The following is a 17,402-nucleotide window of genomic DNA, read 5'->3' as shown; positions in this document are numbered from 1 at the left end:
TTCCCACGCCACTTCCCACACCTTTCAGTTTTTGAGTTTTTCCCTGCCGGGGCATTTTGCACAGCCAGCGTTTTTCCAGGGCTCCCCCAGTCCCAACTGATCCCACTGACACCGCCAAAGCTGCGAGCAAGGCGCTCGCTCTCTGCCTCCCCCCCGCTGCCCGCGGCTGGGAGCGGGGACGGCGCTTGGAGCAGGAGCCCCGAGGTGTTTGGGAACATCACACCTCCCCTCGCCTCGCCGAGATCTTTAAATATCTGGCCCAAATCCACAGAAGCACCGAGCTGCTTAACTCCTTGCCTCCAACCCAAAGGGAAATTCGGTGCCTAAACTCAGCCGGCCGAGGGAATGGGGCGGGAGGTGCGAAACCGCCCTGGGGGGCTTATGGAAGGCTGCGGGTGCCGGCAGCGTGCACCGACCCCAAAAGTCCTGGCAAAATCAAGGAGGGAAAACCCAAAACCCGTTGGGAAGCTGCTGCCACCGTGGTTTTTCTTGCCTGCAGCAGGAAGGCACCCGGAGAGGCTCCTGCGGCAGGAAGCGCCCGCGCTGCCGGGGTGACTCAGTGCGGCGGGGCCCCGCGCCCCCAAGGGTGCTGCAGCCCTCGGAGGGACCCTGGGCCTGTACACGATGGCAAGGGCTGCGAGCAGAGGGAGAAAAGCAACCCCTGAACCCCCAAAATCCACCAAACACGGCGCGCTGCCCCCCAAAATGATGCAATCTGCAAGAGGAAAGCGACGCGCTCTCCCCAAAAAATGATGCGCTCCTCCCCAAGAAAGTGAGGTGCCCTCCCCAAAACTGCTGCGCCCTCCAGGAGAAGATGCTCCCCCCCCCCCCCTCCCCAGAAGCGAGGCACTTCCCCAAAACGGCCGTGCCGGATTTAGCACCCGCACACCGCGAGGGGAAGCGGCAGCTGGGGACAGCCAAGCCCAGCTCCCCGCCGGGGATGGCACCGCGGGGAGGGGTTTGGGGTGCCGTGAAGGGGACAAGGGGGTGCCCTGGGTGTTTGGGGACGCGCTGCTTCTCCCAGCCGGGCTCGTACCCTGCTCCTCAGCCTGATTTGGGGAGCAGAGGCCAAGCCACAGGCGGCGTGCTGGGCTATTTTTCAGGAGAGCATCCCCTGGCTCATAAGACACCGTCCAGCCGCAGGCCAGGGCTCAGCCGAAGCGCAGCGGGAGCTGACGGGAGCGAAGGGCGAGGCGGCCGATCCCTGGAGCCACAGGAGGGGAACAGAAAGTGCCCACGAGCTGGGGAGCCCCGGCTGGCCCCGCACCAGGGTTTGTGCTCAGGGTTTGCAGCAGATGAGCTCGGCCCAGCCGGCAGCAAGAGCGATGAGTCAGGGCTCGGGGCACAATGGGAAGTGTGGGCTCAGCAGGGACGGGGACGCCGCCAGCAGCGGGATGGGGACACAGCAGGATGGGGCCCTGAGGCTCCGATCCTTCCAGCACCATGAGCAAAACCTCCCCTGTGGCTGGGCACGGGGAGAAAAGAGGGGTAGGGGTGGGAGCAGGTGTGCTGCGTGCCCCAGCCCACCAGGACCAGGCACAGCACCAGGGCTGGGACCCCACGCAGAGAGAGCCACCTCCAGCCCGGCTGCTTCCCCGTGTCCCCAACTCCCTTCCTCCCATGGTGGCTTCCTCCCTTATATAGCCTTTAAAAAAAAAAAATTAAAAAAAAAAAAAAAAGCATACAAACCAGGCCCAAAAGTGAAAGAGGAATAAAAAATAATGAAAAATAATCAAGCCGAAGCAGGAACCCTGCATCGACACCGCCTCCGAGGAGCCCTCAGGTGCCCCCGCATCCCACATGGCAGCTCCAGAGGGCAGAAATAATCAACACGCTAATGACAGGAGCGATTTGGTGTCCTGCAGGAGGCCACACAGCCTCAGGACAGGGGTGAAACATCCCACAGCGAGCCCTGGGGTGGGCTCAGCCCTCATCCCGAAGGGGCAGCCTCCAGAAATGTCCCCAGAGGCCTCGGATACAGCTTCCAGGATTGCAGCTGCCGCTTTCTGTGCCCACCAGCTCCGTCCTTCCCCTTCGATGGGACGATGGAGGGGAGGAGGACGAGGCCTGGAGGCCAACAGGGGCCTCCTGTAGGATCAGGGCAGGAGCTGGCCGCGGGGCTCGGGTCGGGGCTGGGGGCTCCTGGGGCTGACAGCACAGAAAGCGAGCGCGGGGAGGAACAGGACCCGCGGATGTGACTTTTTGATCTCCGAGTGAGCGACTTAAATAGCTCCTGCAAACGGCTCGGTGGCCCCGTGCAGCACAGGAAGCACAGCGTGCAGCGTCTGCTGCTCCCCTGCTAGGGTGGAAACCCAATTTTGGTGCCACAACACACAGAGAATGGGGCAGGGGCACGGCCACGCGGCCTTCCCATGGCCGTGTTGCTCCCTCCCCAGCTCCCCTGCAGGCCCCCTTCCTTACTGGGAGGCAGCCAGGAGGAGGATGCTGACCCCCCTTTCCAAAATCCCCCTTTTATTCCCCAAAAGCAGCCGTTTCACCTCAGGGCCGTGCAGAACAAGAGGCACAGAGGCGACCACCGTGCTCTGGGCCTCCCCCTGCTCAGCAGCCATTTCCTCCACACAGAGCCGGGGTGGCAGCAGCAGGGGCAGAGTTTTTGGGTTTCACATCCCCTCATAGCGGGTACGACCAAGACAAGGGGGTTTCAGGGCGTGTGAGGGGACCCATGTGCCCCCCAGTGTCCCCCTCACCCCACACCAGCCCCAGCTCGGGCACTGTCGAGTTTTGCACACCCCAAGCTGAGGGCCCGGAGGCACAGGCGAGGAGGAGAGAAGCACGACTTCCTTTTTTCTTCAGAAAGAGATGAAAGGAAGTGCTGAGAACACAACCCCGCAGATAAAACCCAGCTGCTCCGCCAGCACCGGCCCCCTGGGAGATGCTGCTGCACCCCTGCACCCCCAGCGGGGAGCACCTCCCGCGGCCCCGCTGGTACCCCCGGCTTCTTTTCGGGTGAGGTTTTCCACCAGCCCCATCAGGCTGGCACGAACAACGCCAGTAAATCTCTTCCTGCAGGCCACCTTTTAATTAAGGAGCTTTTTGCAGAGAGAGTTAACAAATAACGCGTGCGGTTAGGACAAATTACAGCCTCGCTTCACCGCGCGCTCGCTCGCTCGTCGCCCGCGCCGGGCTCTGCAAGCCGGGGCAGCGCGGTGCGGGGCTCCCTGGGAGCGCTCTCGGCGGATATAAAGCGGGGCCGGGGGCAGGAGGAGGGCTGCAGACAGCACCCAGGTGCCTCCCAACAGGGCTCCCTGTGCACGAGCTGCTGACTCAGCGCCTCCGCTGCCGGTTCTGGAGGAGGAACTGCGTGTGCTGCACGTAGCGTGCAGCAAGGGGCTGAGGGAACAGGCTGTTATAAGCCGCGCCGGGCAGCATCGCTGCTGCAGCAGACCTGATTTCACGGCGTGCTGGGGGATGGCACAGCCAGCCTGGGATGCCTCCCCGTACGGAGAAGCAGCACAATTTCCCCTGAAATTAGATTTCGAAGCGGTTTTCCCCTGAAATTTAATTTCCAAGTGCGCAGCAGCAAGGGGCAGCTGGGTAAGGAACACCACCTGCAGCAAGGAGCCTGCTCACCAGAAGAGTTTAAAGGTGGCCCAACTTAACGCTGTGCACCCTTATTATAAGAGAATTCAGATGGGGTTAAAAGAAAGAACAATTTTGCCCAGGTTCAGGCCCATCTGCGCATCCTCTCGGCGCTGTACCCACCGCCACGCTGCCCTGCTCCTGCAGTGTGATTCCCGGGACCTCTGCAACGCAGAAACAGACACAGAAACCACCAAACGCCCAACTCGAGTGGAAAAGTTTTATTGAGTGGCTCTCTGGGCCTGTTTGAGCCCCCTCACAGGGGTTTCTCCTCGGAGGGGGTGGGAGGTGCTGCTTTATGGCACGGAGACTTCCGCGCAGCACCCCTGGGTGTGCTTTGGGAGTGCTCGGCCGGGCAGTAACCCGACCACGCAACCAGCGCAGCTCTGGATTAAGCTCTGGTTCCGTTTTGGCCTTCCTCTTCTCCTGCAGGCAGCAGGAGATCGGTGTGCGCTCAGAACGGTGCTATCAGGGCATCTGGGGGAAGGAGCCCGCTCCTCCCCGCGCCTCGTGCCAAGTCCAGCAGCGTTCCGCGGGTGAGTCACCAGCCACGCTGCAGGCAGTCCCGTTGCGGTGCTGTTTCATGCTCTCTCCGTCGTCTCCAGAGCTCCAGCCAGCTGCCAGAGGACAGATAACGTGGTCAAAGATCTCACAACAGAAAAATCTAGGAAGACATCTGAAAAAAACCCCAAAAGTACAGACTTTTAACTGGACCACTTCTGTTTAAGTACTGGACCCACGTGTAACGCCAGCACCTTACGCAGAGCACTTTCTTCATGCCTGTCTGCTCAGTGTTAACCAAAAAAATGCTCTAACAGTGACAGGGAGCGAAGTACCACCTCTACAGGCTGGTTTTGGGAGGAGGGAGGTAGAGCAGAGCGCACAGTACTGAAAGCAGCAGTGGGCACGTTGGTTTTTTACTACTTTGGTGCTTCAAAACTCCAGCTTTGAGGTTCTACCGTGCTACACAGCGCGGAAACAGAAGAGAAAGTCGGCGCACGGCTCGAAGGCGGCCCTGCTGAAGTCAAAGGTTGGCACCTGGCAGAACTCCGCAACAAAAGAGCTCCTTTGTACCAGCGCAGTTCTGGTTTGTAGTTCCACGGGGTCCCTCACGGTATTTCACAGCCAGTTTACAGCTTCAGCTGCGGCACGCTCCACCGGTGCCAAGCAAACAGCAGCTCTGTTAACTCCTGGCAACGCGCACCGCGCCGGCCAAATGAACCTACCGCTTGCTTCCTGTGGATATTCACGATGTGGATGTCTGCGCTGCGATACTCCTCGTCGTGCTTATCCAGGGGAATTTTTTCCAGCTCAAAGTCCGCCTGAAGCAGCTGTTATGAGAGGACACAAAATAACTCAAATGGCACTGCCCTTTTGAACTAAGCACACGTGAAGACAAACTCGATTTAAAAGGTCCCACACTACGCCCCACGAAGGTGGGAATCCTTACGGGGCTGGAGCCTCCTTGCTCAGACCATTCCACTGAAGGCCTTTACAAGCAGGCGAGCCATTTTCCCCCCAGTGCAGCACATTTGCCCTCATTTTAGCTAACCCCGTGCCCATTCAAAGCTACAGACATCTTGCGACGTACAAAATAAAAACCCTAAAGCTTTTGACAGAAGGTTTTGCTTCCTCCCATCCCCAAAGTGCTACGCCAAACCACAGCACCTGCCTCTGTCTGCCAACCTTCACAGCTGGAGAGAAAAGAAAACAAAAACACATCAACCCTGCAACAGCGCTTGGAAGATTAACTTGGCTGAACCCTGACAAGCTAAGGAAGGAAATAAATTACAGGAAAGCAGAACCCATCCAGGAACACCTACACCTATTGTATTTACTGTGGGAGCAGTACCTCATCAGAACCCATCTCAATTATAGCAACCCTCCTCACAGTCAGGTCCCTGCAAGAGTTCGAGGCAAGGCTAATTACCAAAGAGGCGCTTTTATTAACACGTACAAATCACCTTGGAATTCTTGCCCTTCCTTTTTTTTGTAGCGCTATTATTTCATACAAACCAGCTCTCCTGTACAAGGGCTGCTTTTCAGCAGGCTTCACAGGTACAGAGTCCAATCCTGCACTGACCGTCACCCCCACAGCCGTAACCAGTGTTTTGTGTCTCGACCTGCTCAGGAGATACAGCTGATCTATTTTTAATCACCTCACCTATTAATGCTCTCTCGGTGGGGGGCAGAAATGTTTGCAAAAGCAGCTGTACCACTTAGCAAGGAGCTGATTTTCCTGAGCTACTCTGGAAAACTCTACCCATGTTTTCCCTATGCTTTCAATTGAACACGTTAAAAGAAAAAAGAGATTTTCGCCAGATTATTTTTTAATCCTCCCAATGACTTCTGCTAACATCAAGACAATCGCTGCAGAAAGAAGACAACAACTAATTGTGAATTCTCTTGCTCCTATATAAATTACCCTGCCTATCCTGATACAGACAGATATTGCTGGATGTGTAGGGTCCCTTTTGCAAATCTGGGCAGCATCACAGGACAGAGAGGATTTTAAAAACCCACGCAGGTCTGGCTGCTTATTTTCCTCGTGGTCAAAAAGCCCATGTGAAAAACACTTACCTCAAAGTACCTTCTCTCTATTTCAGGATTCTTTCCCATAGTCCTCTGTTCGTAACAGCACAAGACACACGTATCAGGGCCAGTCAGATCTTTCAGCGTCTTCAGTAACGGTTCTAACGACTGCCCAAAAGAGGTTAAGAATTTCCCACTTAGATTTCAAGTTCATTTTACTGGTACGATACCCTCTAACTAGAGAAAGTCTTCACCCAAGAGAAAACTTTCCAGTTTTGCTTTTCAGGGAGTTATTTTTAGTACATTATCTAGGACAAAAAGAACATGGGGCCAAGCTGGAAAGCAGAAGAGAAAGTGAGATTGCACAGAAGATGACTTTCACAGACTGACCAGGGAAACTGAACTAGCATCAAAGCCAAGAACATCCCACAGCGCTGAAGTGGGCACTTCCTTGAGGCACGCAAGAATGACTATTTCTTGACACACTTCAGAAGTGTGTGTTCTTAAGGGTTCTTGGAATATGGCTCGGATCCCAAACCCTACATATGGAAGCATGACCAGGGAGCCAGTGCAAGGGGCTGGTAACTGTAACAGCGCTGGGCCACGGGGTTCCTCGGGTCATTTCCCTTTTCTGACGACTGCTGTCAGCTCTCTGCTCTGTGCACAACCCACAGCGCTACAGGGCGAGAGCTGGGGGAAGGCTGCAACAGCCGCTTGGCTGAAGCACGAATTCTCCCTTCCTAAGGGAAGTGACAGGGGCACGAGCAGTGCAGGGATGGCACTATTAGTTAGATTCCATTTGCCAATGCACAAGACAGCTCACGGCTATCAGTCGAAACATTTTCATTCACACTTCACTTGAAAGGTTAAAGAAAAAGGAGAGGGAATAACTACAAAGATTTAAAAAAAAAAAAGTCTCTGGCTGAGTCTCAGATGGCCCTAAATCTGTTAAAAATACCCTTTTCAGCCTCGTTTTACACAGCCCTCTAAGACACAGGGAGCAAGACACAAGCACAGGATTTATTTGAACACTTCTCACGCCAACCCCCAACTCCTCCCAGGCAAGCTTTCTACGCAGGTTTCGCGAAGGCCTCATTTACCTCCTCGTAGTAAATGCAATCAGCCATGAGTATGTAATCAGGGGGCGGCTGAAACTCCGTGACATCTTCACCCCTAAAAAAAGAAGCAGAAAAAGGTGAGCGCTGCCTTCCGTCACACAGCACGCTGCGCTATATAAGTGAGCACGCACAGAGTTAGAGATTTGTGCTTCCATTCCGAAGCAGCGTTTTCACATTTGGTAACATCGGGAAGCAGAACGGGAACATTCAAGGCTCATACAAACCATTTCAGTACCTTGGCTCGGACTGACCCCGTGACGAGGTGTTTGTTGTTCTCTATATTAACCAGCAACAGCTCCTGCAGCTCCTCCAGGTCGGTGACCGTCACGTTCGCCCTACAACACACACGGGTCACCTCACGGCCGCACCTCCCCACATGCACAACCCCCTTTTTTTATTCTTTTTTTTATGAGGGGGAGAGGATTTAAACCCGGCTTTCGCACATCTCCATGCACCGAAGGAGGAGGAGGAGGGGAAGGCTCCGCTCACCCACCCCAGCGTGGCCGCCATGATCCCCACGGCGCCGGTGCCGGCGCCCAGCTCGAGGACGGCTCGGCGGGCGAGGGGACAGGCGCCGGTCTCCAGGAACTTGGCGAGCACCAGCGCCGCGTCCCACACCACACAGCCCACGCCGCCCGCCGCCCGCTGCTCCAGCCGCAGCGCCGGGCCGCCCCGCCGCTCCAGCTCCCTCACGAAGCCGCCCGCCGCCGCCATGGCCGCGGGCTCTGAGGCGGCGCGGCCCCTCCCCGCCTCAGGGGCACCGCCCCGCCGCCATGGCGGCCGCGGCGGGCTGAAGGAAATGGCGGCCGGGGACGGCGCCTCAGGGAGCGGTGATCCCCCTGCTCAGCCTCTATCGGGCTCTCCGCTGAAGTAGCGGGGGTCTCACATGGAGCTGTTTCGTTAGAAGTGCTCCATAAGCTGTTTTTTAAACTCACCTGTACGTTGGCTGCTATAGGAAAGTGTATTCTGAGCTGCCCTTGCTTGACAGAAAAAATCCCTTTCCACCTGAGTTTACTGTTTGCTGGCAGCACAGGGGCAAATGTAAAGCTGCCACGCTAACGGGCATGCTTGCTGTAGGGAAGAAAACAGCAGTCCCTGCTTGTCTGGTCATTAAAATCTTGTACATGCTCTCCACAAAAGCCAGAGTTTAGTTAAGAGGTGAAAAACCTCCATGTGAATACCCCATGGAGAAAGTTACCCCATCCCCATCCTTGGCCCTCGTCCCACCTTCCTCGCCCAGCCCTCCCGTTCTGCTGGGCTGATGCTGAATGCCAGCCAGAGGAAAGTCAGCTGTGGAGGAAAAATGGGTTTCTATCACCATTCTCTTCACCCTACACTAACTGCTCTTCCAAAAAAACCACAGGGCTGGAAACCAGCACTGTGCAGGTGTCTGGGAGAGCTGCAGGTGCCCAATGTCACCTGGAGATGTTCGCTTTCCATGTGTGTTTGTGTAAACACGGGGAGCATATGATCAGTTTCCAGCATCTTTCCAGCTTGTTTATAAGCAAAACCCATTCCACAAGTTGCTCCATGCAACCAGAGGCTGTAGCCTGTAAGCGCTGTGGGCACGCAGTCCCACCTAATGCCACAGCATTGCTGCAAGTCCCAGGTGTTCGAGGTCCTCATCCAACATTTAAACTTCCAAGGTTTTAAAAAAGCAGCTGAATATGAGTGGACTGTGAGTCAACATCGTTAAATGCAAAGGCTTTTTGTTGTTATTTTCCTTCGATGTTTGGAAACTTTAATTACTCTCTTTCTTAGCATTTCTTACTGATGCTTACTCCCTTCCCTCAGGAGGAGTTCCTGCATTTAGTAGGAATCCTGAACGGGCCATTCAGACCTGTGGTGTAGTTTTGAAAACTGGAAAAATTTGAAATCTGGAAAGAAAAAAAAAAAAAAAAAAAGAATAAAAGATGGTTAAAGATGGTTTCTTTTTTTTTTTTTTTTTTTTCCTTTGTTCTGGATCTGCTGTAGCCAAGTCATAGTGCCTGAAGAAATTATCCTGGCTCCAGAGCAGGAGGAACTGCTAAAACCCAGTAACTCGAAATAGGATCACTGAAAGAAACCAGCAACATGTTTCGTTTGCTATTAAGCGATTTCACATTCCATCTGTTTATCTGCACTTTTCTGAGGGAACTGCCTTTTCCCACACCAGCCAACTTCAAACCCAGCAATTTCACATTTTTCCTCTAGCATTTTTTTTTTTTTGCTCTTTTTATCCACCCCTCTAATTACGAAGTAGCTGAAATGTTAATTTACTGCTATCTTGGCATTCCAGCGAACCACGCTGCTGGGAACCTGCCTGCCTCTGACCACTTCCACAGCAGAACGGTTACTTTGGGAATGCGCGTTTCTGTACCCGCTGTACTTTTAAAGCTGCTGGCATTGCTCTTGCTGCCCTGCTTTGGAACAGTTCTTTGTTTTTGCATTTTCCAGCTCCTGTTATGCTTGGAAGACGGTTTAATTGTGCGGTAAGTTATCCATACGCAAGGCCTCTTTTCTGAATCATGCTGTGATTTATATACTTCGAGTTAACTTCAGAACTGGCTCCGTGAAGGTACGGGTAATATTTCACGCATGGGAAATGCAACCGGGAACAATGTTTTCCTGCTGCTTTCTAGCACAGGCAGCGTGTTCTTCTAGCACTGCCCAAATACCTTGGGCAACATGTTTCCTCATTATTACCTCTATCGGGAGATCTAATTTAAGAGGTTCCTGCTCTCCTCTCCTCTGGCTAGAGCTTTACTGGCCCTCCACCAGTGCTGATTCACTTCACAGAACCACAGGATGGTTTGGGCTGGAAGGGACCTCACAGCCCATCTAATTCCAGCCCCTGCCATGGGCAGGGCCCCCTGCCCCCAGCCCAGGCTGCCCCCAGCCCCATCCAGCCTGGCCTTGGGCACTGCCAGGGATGGGGCAGCCACAGCTCCTGGGGCAGCCTGGGACAGGACCTCGCCGCCCTCTGAGGGAAGAATTTCTTCCTAATGTCTGTTCTAAACCCACCCTCTTTTGGTTTAAAGCCATTCCCCCTTGTCCTATCACCCCACCTTGTGACAGAGTCCCTCCCCAGCTGTCCTGCAGCCCCTTTAGGCACTGGCAGGCTGCTGTGAGGTCCCAGCTCTCAGCCTTGTCTTCATGAGAGGGGCAGTGACACACCAAGCCCACCTTGTGAAAAGCAAGGGGATCTTTTTCCACATCCAGTTCAGAGCACAACAAAATACGGCTGAAGAGGCACCAGGAGGAGGAGGAGGTTGGGCGCTTGCTTTGTGGGACCTGCCGCTGTCAAAACCACAACATAAACTCATAGGCTCCCGTCTGAATGTAGAACTTCCACCCCAAGCCACTCTTTCACAATTAGGTTTAAGAATTAAAAAGTGAAGCCTCCCTATGTGTTTTGTAGGCTGGAAACATAAAATGCAAGTCATCACCTAAAAAAGGCTGTCGTGAGCGGTGTGCCCCTGTGTCATCCCAAGGGGAGCTCTACTAAACACACACTGCTTCTGCCACAGCTTCACACTCTGCTTGAACTCCATCACAAGCTGGAGCCTCACAAAGGATCTGGAAGGCATGGCCTGTGAGGAGAGGTGAGCACACTTAGGTTGTCCAGTCTGGAGGCCACGAGGAGACCTCCTTGCTCTTTACAGCTCCCTGAGCAGGGGAAGCACTGAGGCAGGCACTGAGCTGCACCAGGGAAGGTTCAGACTGGAGGTCAGGAAAAAAAAAATTATCCTGAGAGTGGTCAGGCACTGGCACAGGCATCCTAGCAAGGCAGCTGATGCCCCATGGCTGTCAGGATTCAAGAGGCATTTGGATAACGCCCTCAATGACATGCTCTAACTTTTGGTTAGCCCTCAAATGGCCAGGCAGTTGCACTAGATGGTCTTTGGAGGTCTCTTCACACTGATCTATTCAGGGTCTTGATGGAGGGAAGTATTTTGACATACATGGAGGGCCATTACTAATCAGCAGATGCTCAGCTTAAAGCGATCTGGTGAGGACTTTGCTGAATCAGAACCAAAATAAAGCTATGCTGCATTGTAATACGGGATATGGAACATGCTTCTGGTCTAAGCACTTGTGTAGGAAGGTACAAAAAGCTGACATTTGTATGTTCTCAGGAAAGGAGCATGAAGGGGACAGGCAGGAGAAGCATGTCCAAGAGACAGACAGCAAGATGCATCTTCCCAGGAGAAGAGAATTAGCACTCCTTCCCAGCCGTATTGTCTCTCCTCTTCCTGAGGAAGTGCCTGACACGGTGGCAGCAACATAAGCAGGCTGATGAAAAGCCACAGTGTGACTTGGAAGCCTGAGCTGCTTTAAATCCCACCGCAGCGCTCAGCCTCCAGACAGGAACTGGAAAAAAGGGAAACCACTTCTCCAGCTAGAGGGGCTGAGGCATCTAGCTGGTGGGTTAGCAGGTGGAGGGAAAGGACACGCTCCCAGGGAGCTGTCATGTGTCACGCTCAGCTTCCTTGAAACTTTGCTTGCAGCACGGTGTGGACCCAATTGCAGAAGAAATGACAACAAAAGCTGAGAATAGCAACGTGGAAAATTGGGGCATTTTGTATTGCAGACTTACTAAATCCAGTTCCAAACCTTGTCCTTACAAGGAACACGCACTGCTCAAGCTCTTGAAAATTAAGACTGGGGTGATTTATTAATCTTGTTAAGAACTCTGATACAAAGCACAGTAAAAGGCCACAGACCAGTAAATAAAATGTGGCTTCTGACCACTTTATAAATGCTGCTACAGTACTACCAGTAAAACAGACTCACTCTCACACCAGTTCAAACAAGTAGTTCAACTGGCAAATAAAAGTTCCATTCACTTATCAGTTTAAAAAGTTTAATAAAGCTTTAAAGTGTTTGCTGGTTTAAATGCTACCGATTTCCAAAATGGATTCACGATTAAGTTAAGTGAGATCTAAAGGAAGGTATTAGGTTTGGAAGGCAAGACTGTTCCTAAGCCAGAGGAAACACTTCTGACCGTGTAGGATTGCGAGAGTAGCAGACTGTATTATAGGCCTCACGTCACTTAAATTTATACAGGTTATTAGCATTATCTGTAAATATACAATATAAACAATTGTACATACATGGCATATAGCTTTGTTCTCCAGAACAGTAGACAACTCTTTAGCTTAAGACATCTTCACCTACCAAAACAAAAAGGCACATCTGAACAAGATGCATGCTAAGTACTAGGGATCCTTTCCAGTATCTGAGACAGGCAGTCCTTGTTCATACTTCCTCAAAATAATCACGACCAACTGAGTATTTTGGTATCTTCTTTTAGATTTCAATCTTTTTTTTTTTTTTGTATTCAGCAGCAAATCAATGGCAATTAAGACATGGCATTAAAATATTTGGGAACAGTAGCTGTCACTCACGAACCTCCAAGCCCACACAGAGTTAGAAGGCAAGTGGCCAGAGGTTTAAAATCAGGAAACGCTGTATATCCTGCCGTTGGGTAATCATCCCATTGTTCTTTTGAAAAAAGGCCACTAGTGCTCAAATTGGAAAAAAAAAATCCACAGACGCACCTTTTTTGGCTCAGTGCAATTAAATGATGTCAGTTTAAACTCAATTAGTGTAGTTTACAGTGCAAAAAGATATATTTTGTATACTGGCATAACTGTCGGCACTAAGGACGTGAAACAAGGCAATGCTGCTGATCACCTGAGGGTAATGCTGTCGAACAGACGCAGGCTAGAGTGTGTGTCGTCTTATTTTTCCAATTTAAGCTATTTTTTTTGTTTGATCAGCAGCACTTTAAGAGCATAATTTGTGAAAAGTACTAAAATACACTGCCTTCTTCGAATAAATAAAAAAAAAAAAGGAACTTTACAAATACTATTCCAGTGTCAATGACTACTATGGCTAAGGTCATTGAGGAGTTTCTGCATTTTCTAGCAAAGACAGTCTGTGCAAAGGCGGGTGGGAGAGCTCCCTTTTGTAAGTCTTTGGTGGCAGTTTGGGTAACTGAGGGCTCGAATTCTGCCTGGGCGGGACGGGGGGCGCGGGCGGGTGGACCAGGTTGTTGTGACTGGCGCTGGTCACGCAGCAGCGGCGCAGGACCCGTGGAGAGGGAGTGCTGGGAGGAGTGCCAGGAGAGCTGGGGCCCGTGCCAGCCTCCCTGAACCACTCGGGATCTCTGTGCAAGCGTCCCACCGGCGGCGGCTGCAGGTTGAGGGGGCAGTTGATAAAGTGTTCGGGAGGCCGGTGCGGTACTGGCGGCGGAGTCTCAGGAAGAGGGTCCCGAGGGGGAGGCGGAGGAGGGCTGTGCAGAGGCTGCTCGAAGGAGCCAGCGTAAGCAGGAACACGAGGCTGTATCTTTGGAGGTGGCGGCTGCCGGGGTGGGATCGCGGGGGGATCGTCATCCGATTTTAAACTTCCCTACGGCATTACAAGAGAAAAAGGCACCGTAAGAAACGGAGATTGTTATGAGAAGAGCATTATCTCCTGAGAGTTGCTGAATTTTCTTCAAGTTTGTTACTGATGCTGTCACAAATGTGATACTGGCATAGCCCTATCTCTGATCTGATTATGACCGGTATGTTCCCAAAGCAGCTAAGCAGGATTTGGACACTGGGAACCTGAAACTTCAAAAGGAGTAACTGGAGCGCTGCATCTGAAATGTGCCAACTCTTCAAAAGACTAACGAAATCCAACCTGGCTAGACGTTCAGTGATTTATTATCAAAGCTGTTCAATACAGGGAAAATATACCTTAGCGTTAGAAGCATCCTGATCCATCTTTTTGCGAGGAGGAAGCGGGGGAGGGTTTTGAGGTTCGTCACTTAGTTTAGGAAAGCTACCCCACGAGCTGAAGAAAGTCTCTGGAGAGAGAAGAGCCGGTATTTTACTGCTTGTGTAATATCTGAGGAACGTGTTCAAGAATATTACACCAAACTAGATGAAATTCCAACAAGCAGATCTTTGTGTTCAACAGCAACATGAACCACTACATTGCAGCTGTATGAAACTCTCATTCATTGCTTTCATCAGATATACTCTTTACAAAGTGGTCTCCCATTTCCAAAATCAAAGATACACGTCAGCAGTTAGCAGTCAATGCTAAAGGACCCAAAAATAAATAAAATGAAGTCAACTCCTAGCGGGTACTTCAACAACTTGCACTGCAATCCTCTCTGTATTGCAGAATTTGCCTCTTTACCACAGCACCTGCAGTTTGGCCACACGGCTCAGTTACACTTTTGAGTGGAAAGTTTGTTCTCTTGGCCCTATGGGTACATGCTCAAATTTGGAAGTTTTGAGGCTTTGTTAATAGCTTTGCAGCGTTTCTAAAGCAGAAGAATTATACGCTGCACTGAAGAGATGGTGATAACTCCCACAGCGTTTTATTACGTTCCAAATTCTTCTGTTTTACCGAGGAAAAAATCCTCAAAGAAACAGCAAAACCCAAAACCTGTACGTGACTTTTGTCACACCTTTGCTTTTTTGCTTCAATGTGCACAGCACTCTATACCAGTGCATCAGGCAACTGCGCTCTCCAGTTTGAAATGTTCATATTATGGATTATATATGTCTGCGTAATAGGGGAGTGAAAAAAGAGAAGCTCAAAAGGCAGATGAATACAGGATTTCCCTCACAGCTGTGGTACAAAAAGCACCTCTTAATTCCCCAGCAATAGAACAATTATTTTCACTGAGTGGTAATGCTAAATTATCAGGTTGCTTCGTTTGTATCATTAGTCAAACAAAACAATCATCAAGGACATTCAAAAGAGAAGCAACATCATACTAGAGGCCTGGGAAAAAAAAAAGATCAGACAGTTCTTAGATTTTTTAGACTGCTTTACTGGATGGTTGATCTAAAGCCTGTAAAAACTCCCCTCAGAACTCTATTTAACGAACACGGTCCATATTTTATCCCAGATTTCAGAGACCATTTAATTACTATTCAGCTCTCCTGAAGCCAGGAAAAGCAAAGTTAAAGGAAACATTTAATAGAGTTACAGTACTCACTCGACTGTGGCAAAGTGACGGGAGCGAAGATGCTATTGTTACCTGTTAAATGAAAAACAGATTAAAGATTTTCCAGACAGAACATCTCCACTACAGCACAAAGCATGCTCGTGAATGACCTCAAAGACGACCAGATTTTCTAAGTTTATCTACTGCTAACACAAATTAAGCTTTCCTATGAAAAGTATTCTTGAACAAAAGATTTTAAGTTATGCTGGGAATTAAAACTTCATTATTACAGTCTGTTGGACACCACCACGTTGTCATTCATTTCCCCTACAGCCCACACGCCCTCAGCATTTGCCATATAGATCTTGTCACTTACCCCCCATGAGGATTAACCTGCCTGCCCAGTCTGCAGCTCCCTTTGAGAAGAGGCAAGGCCTCTCACAGGCTGCTCCTAAGACCAAGGAGCTGCTGACAGCTACAAGCAAAGCTTGGCAGCATATTAGTGCATCTATGCTAAGAGGATCATTTTTTAATCAAGACCGCATTTTGCAGCGAGCGCCCTGACCACCCCCCACTTTCTGGCGCTTTGGTTCACATCTCCAAATATACAGACTGGATTCTCTTCAAAGGAAACGAAACCAGAATCACTAGAGTGTGTTCAGTCCACAGGAATGCTCCTGAAATGCACTGGCGTGGACGCCAGGCTCTCAGCACTCTCTTTACATAGGTGCCATACGTGGTAAAGCAGGCGCAGTCCCTGTAAAGCCTCACGGGGACATCTCCCAGAACAGATTGCCTCAGCTTTAGTAGGCCAAAAGACTGGAAATATCCCTTGTTATTTAACTACTTAGGGCAGGCAGTTCCAAACTGCAGTACATACAGCGCTGATTCAAGAACTTAATCGTTCACAACTAAATTTTGCAATGATTTTTTTTTAAAGGCTGGCACACAGACCAACACAGTTTGGAACCCCGAGGGACAGCAGCAACAATTATTAAAACATATTTACCGTAAGAACTGTTGAGATCAACGTCTGAAAATACGCTGAACTCTGAAGAAGCAGAGACTGGTGGAGTAGACGGCGTGTTTGGAGAAGTTGGTGCCGATACTGTTGATTCATGCTCTGCCTCAGTAATTCTACTGAAACTTATCTTACTCGGTTCCTTTTCAAGTGGTAATGGATGACTTCTCAAGGTGCCAGAGGTGGAGCCGTGTCTGCCGGTGTTGGGCCTTATCCCAGGAGATTTTAGGGGGTACGTTGTTTTTCTAGGCTGAAGGAATAAAGCTGGTTAGTACTGCTAACACTGCAGATAGCAAAATCACCAAGTCTCTACGAGCAATTTTAAAAGGTACTTGTCAAATACATATGAAAGTGTTACAGCCTCTTTGCAACTGCCTTGAGGTTGTTATCTGTACTACAGGAGCTTACTGAAAAGTTAGGGATGCGGCTTAAAAATCTTTTTTTCCAGCTTATTAAATATTCTCACAGCTATGAAGAACAAATAGTCAAATTTCAGATGCACGTCAGTCATGACAAAATAGAGGGAAGAGCAAGTCACAATCTTGGCAGGGAGTTATTTCGAGTGCCTCCATAGGCTTGCAGAAGAGCTTCACATAACAGCAACGTAAGATGTGAAAGTCTCCAGGCCCCTGCATGTGTCCAGGACTACGGACAAGCTCAGGCGCATGCCGTGTATGCACGCTGGGTGAATCAGTCTGAAATTCTTACACACGCATTAGTGGTGTGCCTGAAACAAGCCTCATCAGACTCAGGTGTAACACAGCACAGATCAAAGCCCATGCTTTGAAGACGAGCTCCGTTCCCATCCTGTGGTGGTGTGCGTGACTCCACCACATTACAGCACCCAGAACTGGACCTTCCTGAAATTCCCATAAGAATGTCTACTTTGGAAGACACAAGCTATAAAGAATTCATGCCCAGATAACAGAGAAAGCAGTATGGGTTTCTATTTTTAGAAAAGGAAGAAAAAAAGAAGAGAGAAATTACTGTAAACAGCATTTTTGCACCAGTAATTTCTGCCAGTTTCTTGCCATAGTTGCAATATCATCTTAGTCATTCCTCTAAAAGGAGATTGCTAAAATGATTGATGGCTCTTAAAAATTCGATAAATTTCCAGCTACTCAAATGCACAATTACAACATGTAGAAATCAAGTGTTCTTGTGAGCTGTATTTCTCTGCTTAAAAAAAGAACTC

The 17,402-nt window shown here is 50.5% G+C and overlaps 2 protein-coding genes across 3 annotated transcripts in view; both read right to left on the bottom strand.

Annotated features, from left to right (window-relative positions):
- Nucleotides 1–3,813: 3,813 nt before the first annotated feature.
- Nucleotides 3,814–7,989, bottom strand: VCPKMT (valosin containing protein lysine methyltransferase). 2 transcript variants are annotated; one of them, XM_084522287.1, is made up of 6 exons: nt 7,744–7,989; nt 7,475–7,585; nt 7,233–7,305; nt 6,181–6,300; nt 4,827–4,931; nt 3,814–4,276 (listed from the first exon to the last, which is right to left on the bottom strand). In XM_084522287.1, exons 1-6 carry the CDS (start codon nt 7,962–7,964, stop codon nt 4,265–4,267), a joined length of 642 nt encoding a protein of 213 aa, XP_084378413.1. In that variant the 5' UTR covers nt 7,965–7,989; the 3' UTR covers nt 3,814–4,264. The 2 variants fall into 2 exon arrangements, with proteins under 2 accessions (XP_084378413.1, XP_084378412.1); XM_084522286.1 differs by having other exon boundaries at nt 3,814–4,217; nt 7,744–7,984.
- A 3,892-nt stretch (nt 7,990–11,881) lies between these two features.
- The window catches only part of SOS2 (SOS Ras/Rho guanine nucleotide exchange factor 2), a 52,334-nt gene continuing 46,813 nt past the window's right edge, over nt 11,882–17,402 (bottom strand). The window contains exons 20-23 of the mRNA XM_084522285.1: nt 16,196–16,457; nt 15,238–15,279; nt 13,979–14,088; nt 11,882–13,646 (exon numbers count right to left, since the gene is read on the bottom strand). Coding sequence (XP_084378411.1) covers nt 13,137–13,646; nt 13,979–14,088; nt 15,238–15,279; nt 16,196–16,457 — 924 coding nt within the window. The 3' untranslated portion in view covers nt 11,882–13,136. The remainder of the gene's footprint in view (nt 13,647–13,978; nt 14,089–15,237; nt 15,280–16,195; nt 16,458–17,402) is intronic.

This window comes from Aythya ferina (genome assembly GCF_964211825.1).
Source record: "Aythya ferina genome assembly, chromosome: 5".
In the NCBI taxonomy this organism is placed as follows: Eukaryota; Metazoa; Chordata; class Aves; order Anseriformes; family Anatidae; genus Aythya; species Aythya ferina.
This window is presented reverse-complemented; position numbering and strand designations above follow the sequence as displayed.

Bases quoted from the DNA above. Each gene is read 5' to 3' on its own strand.
- VCPKMT (XM_084522286.1), bottom strand. From the start codon at position 7,964: ATGGCGGCGGCGGGCGGCTTCGTGAGGGAGCTGGAGCGGCGGGGCGGC. The intron at 7,306-7,474 runs GTTTGTATGAGC...TTCTTTTTTTAG, and splicing joins CGAGCCAAGGTACTGAAATG to GGGTGAAGATGTCACGGAGT. The intron at 4,932-6,180 runs GTAAGTGTTTTT...CTCTCATAACAG, and splicing joins TAGAGAGAAGGTACTTTGAG to CTGCTTCAGGCGGACTTTGA.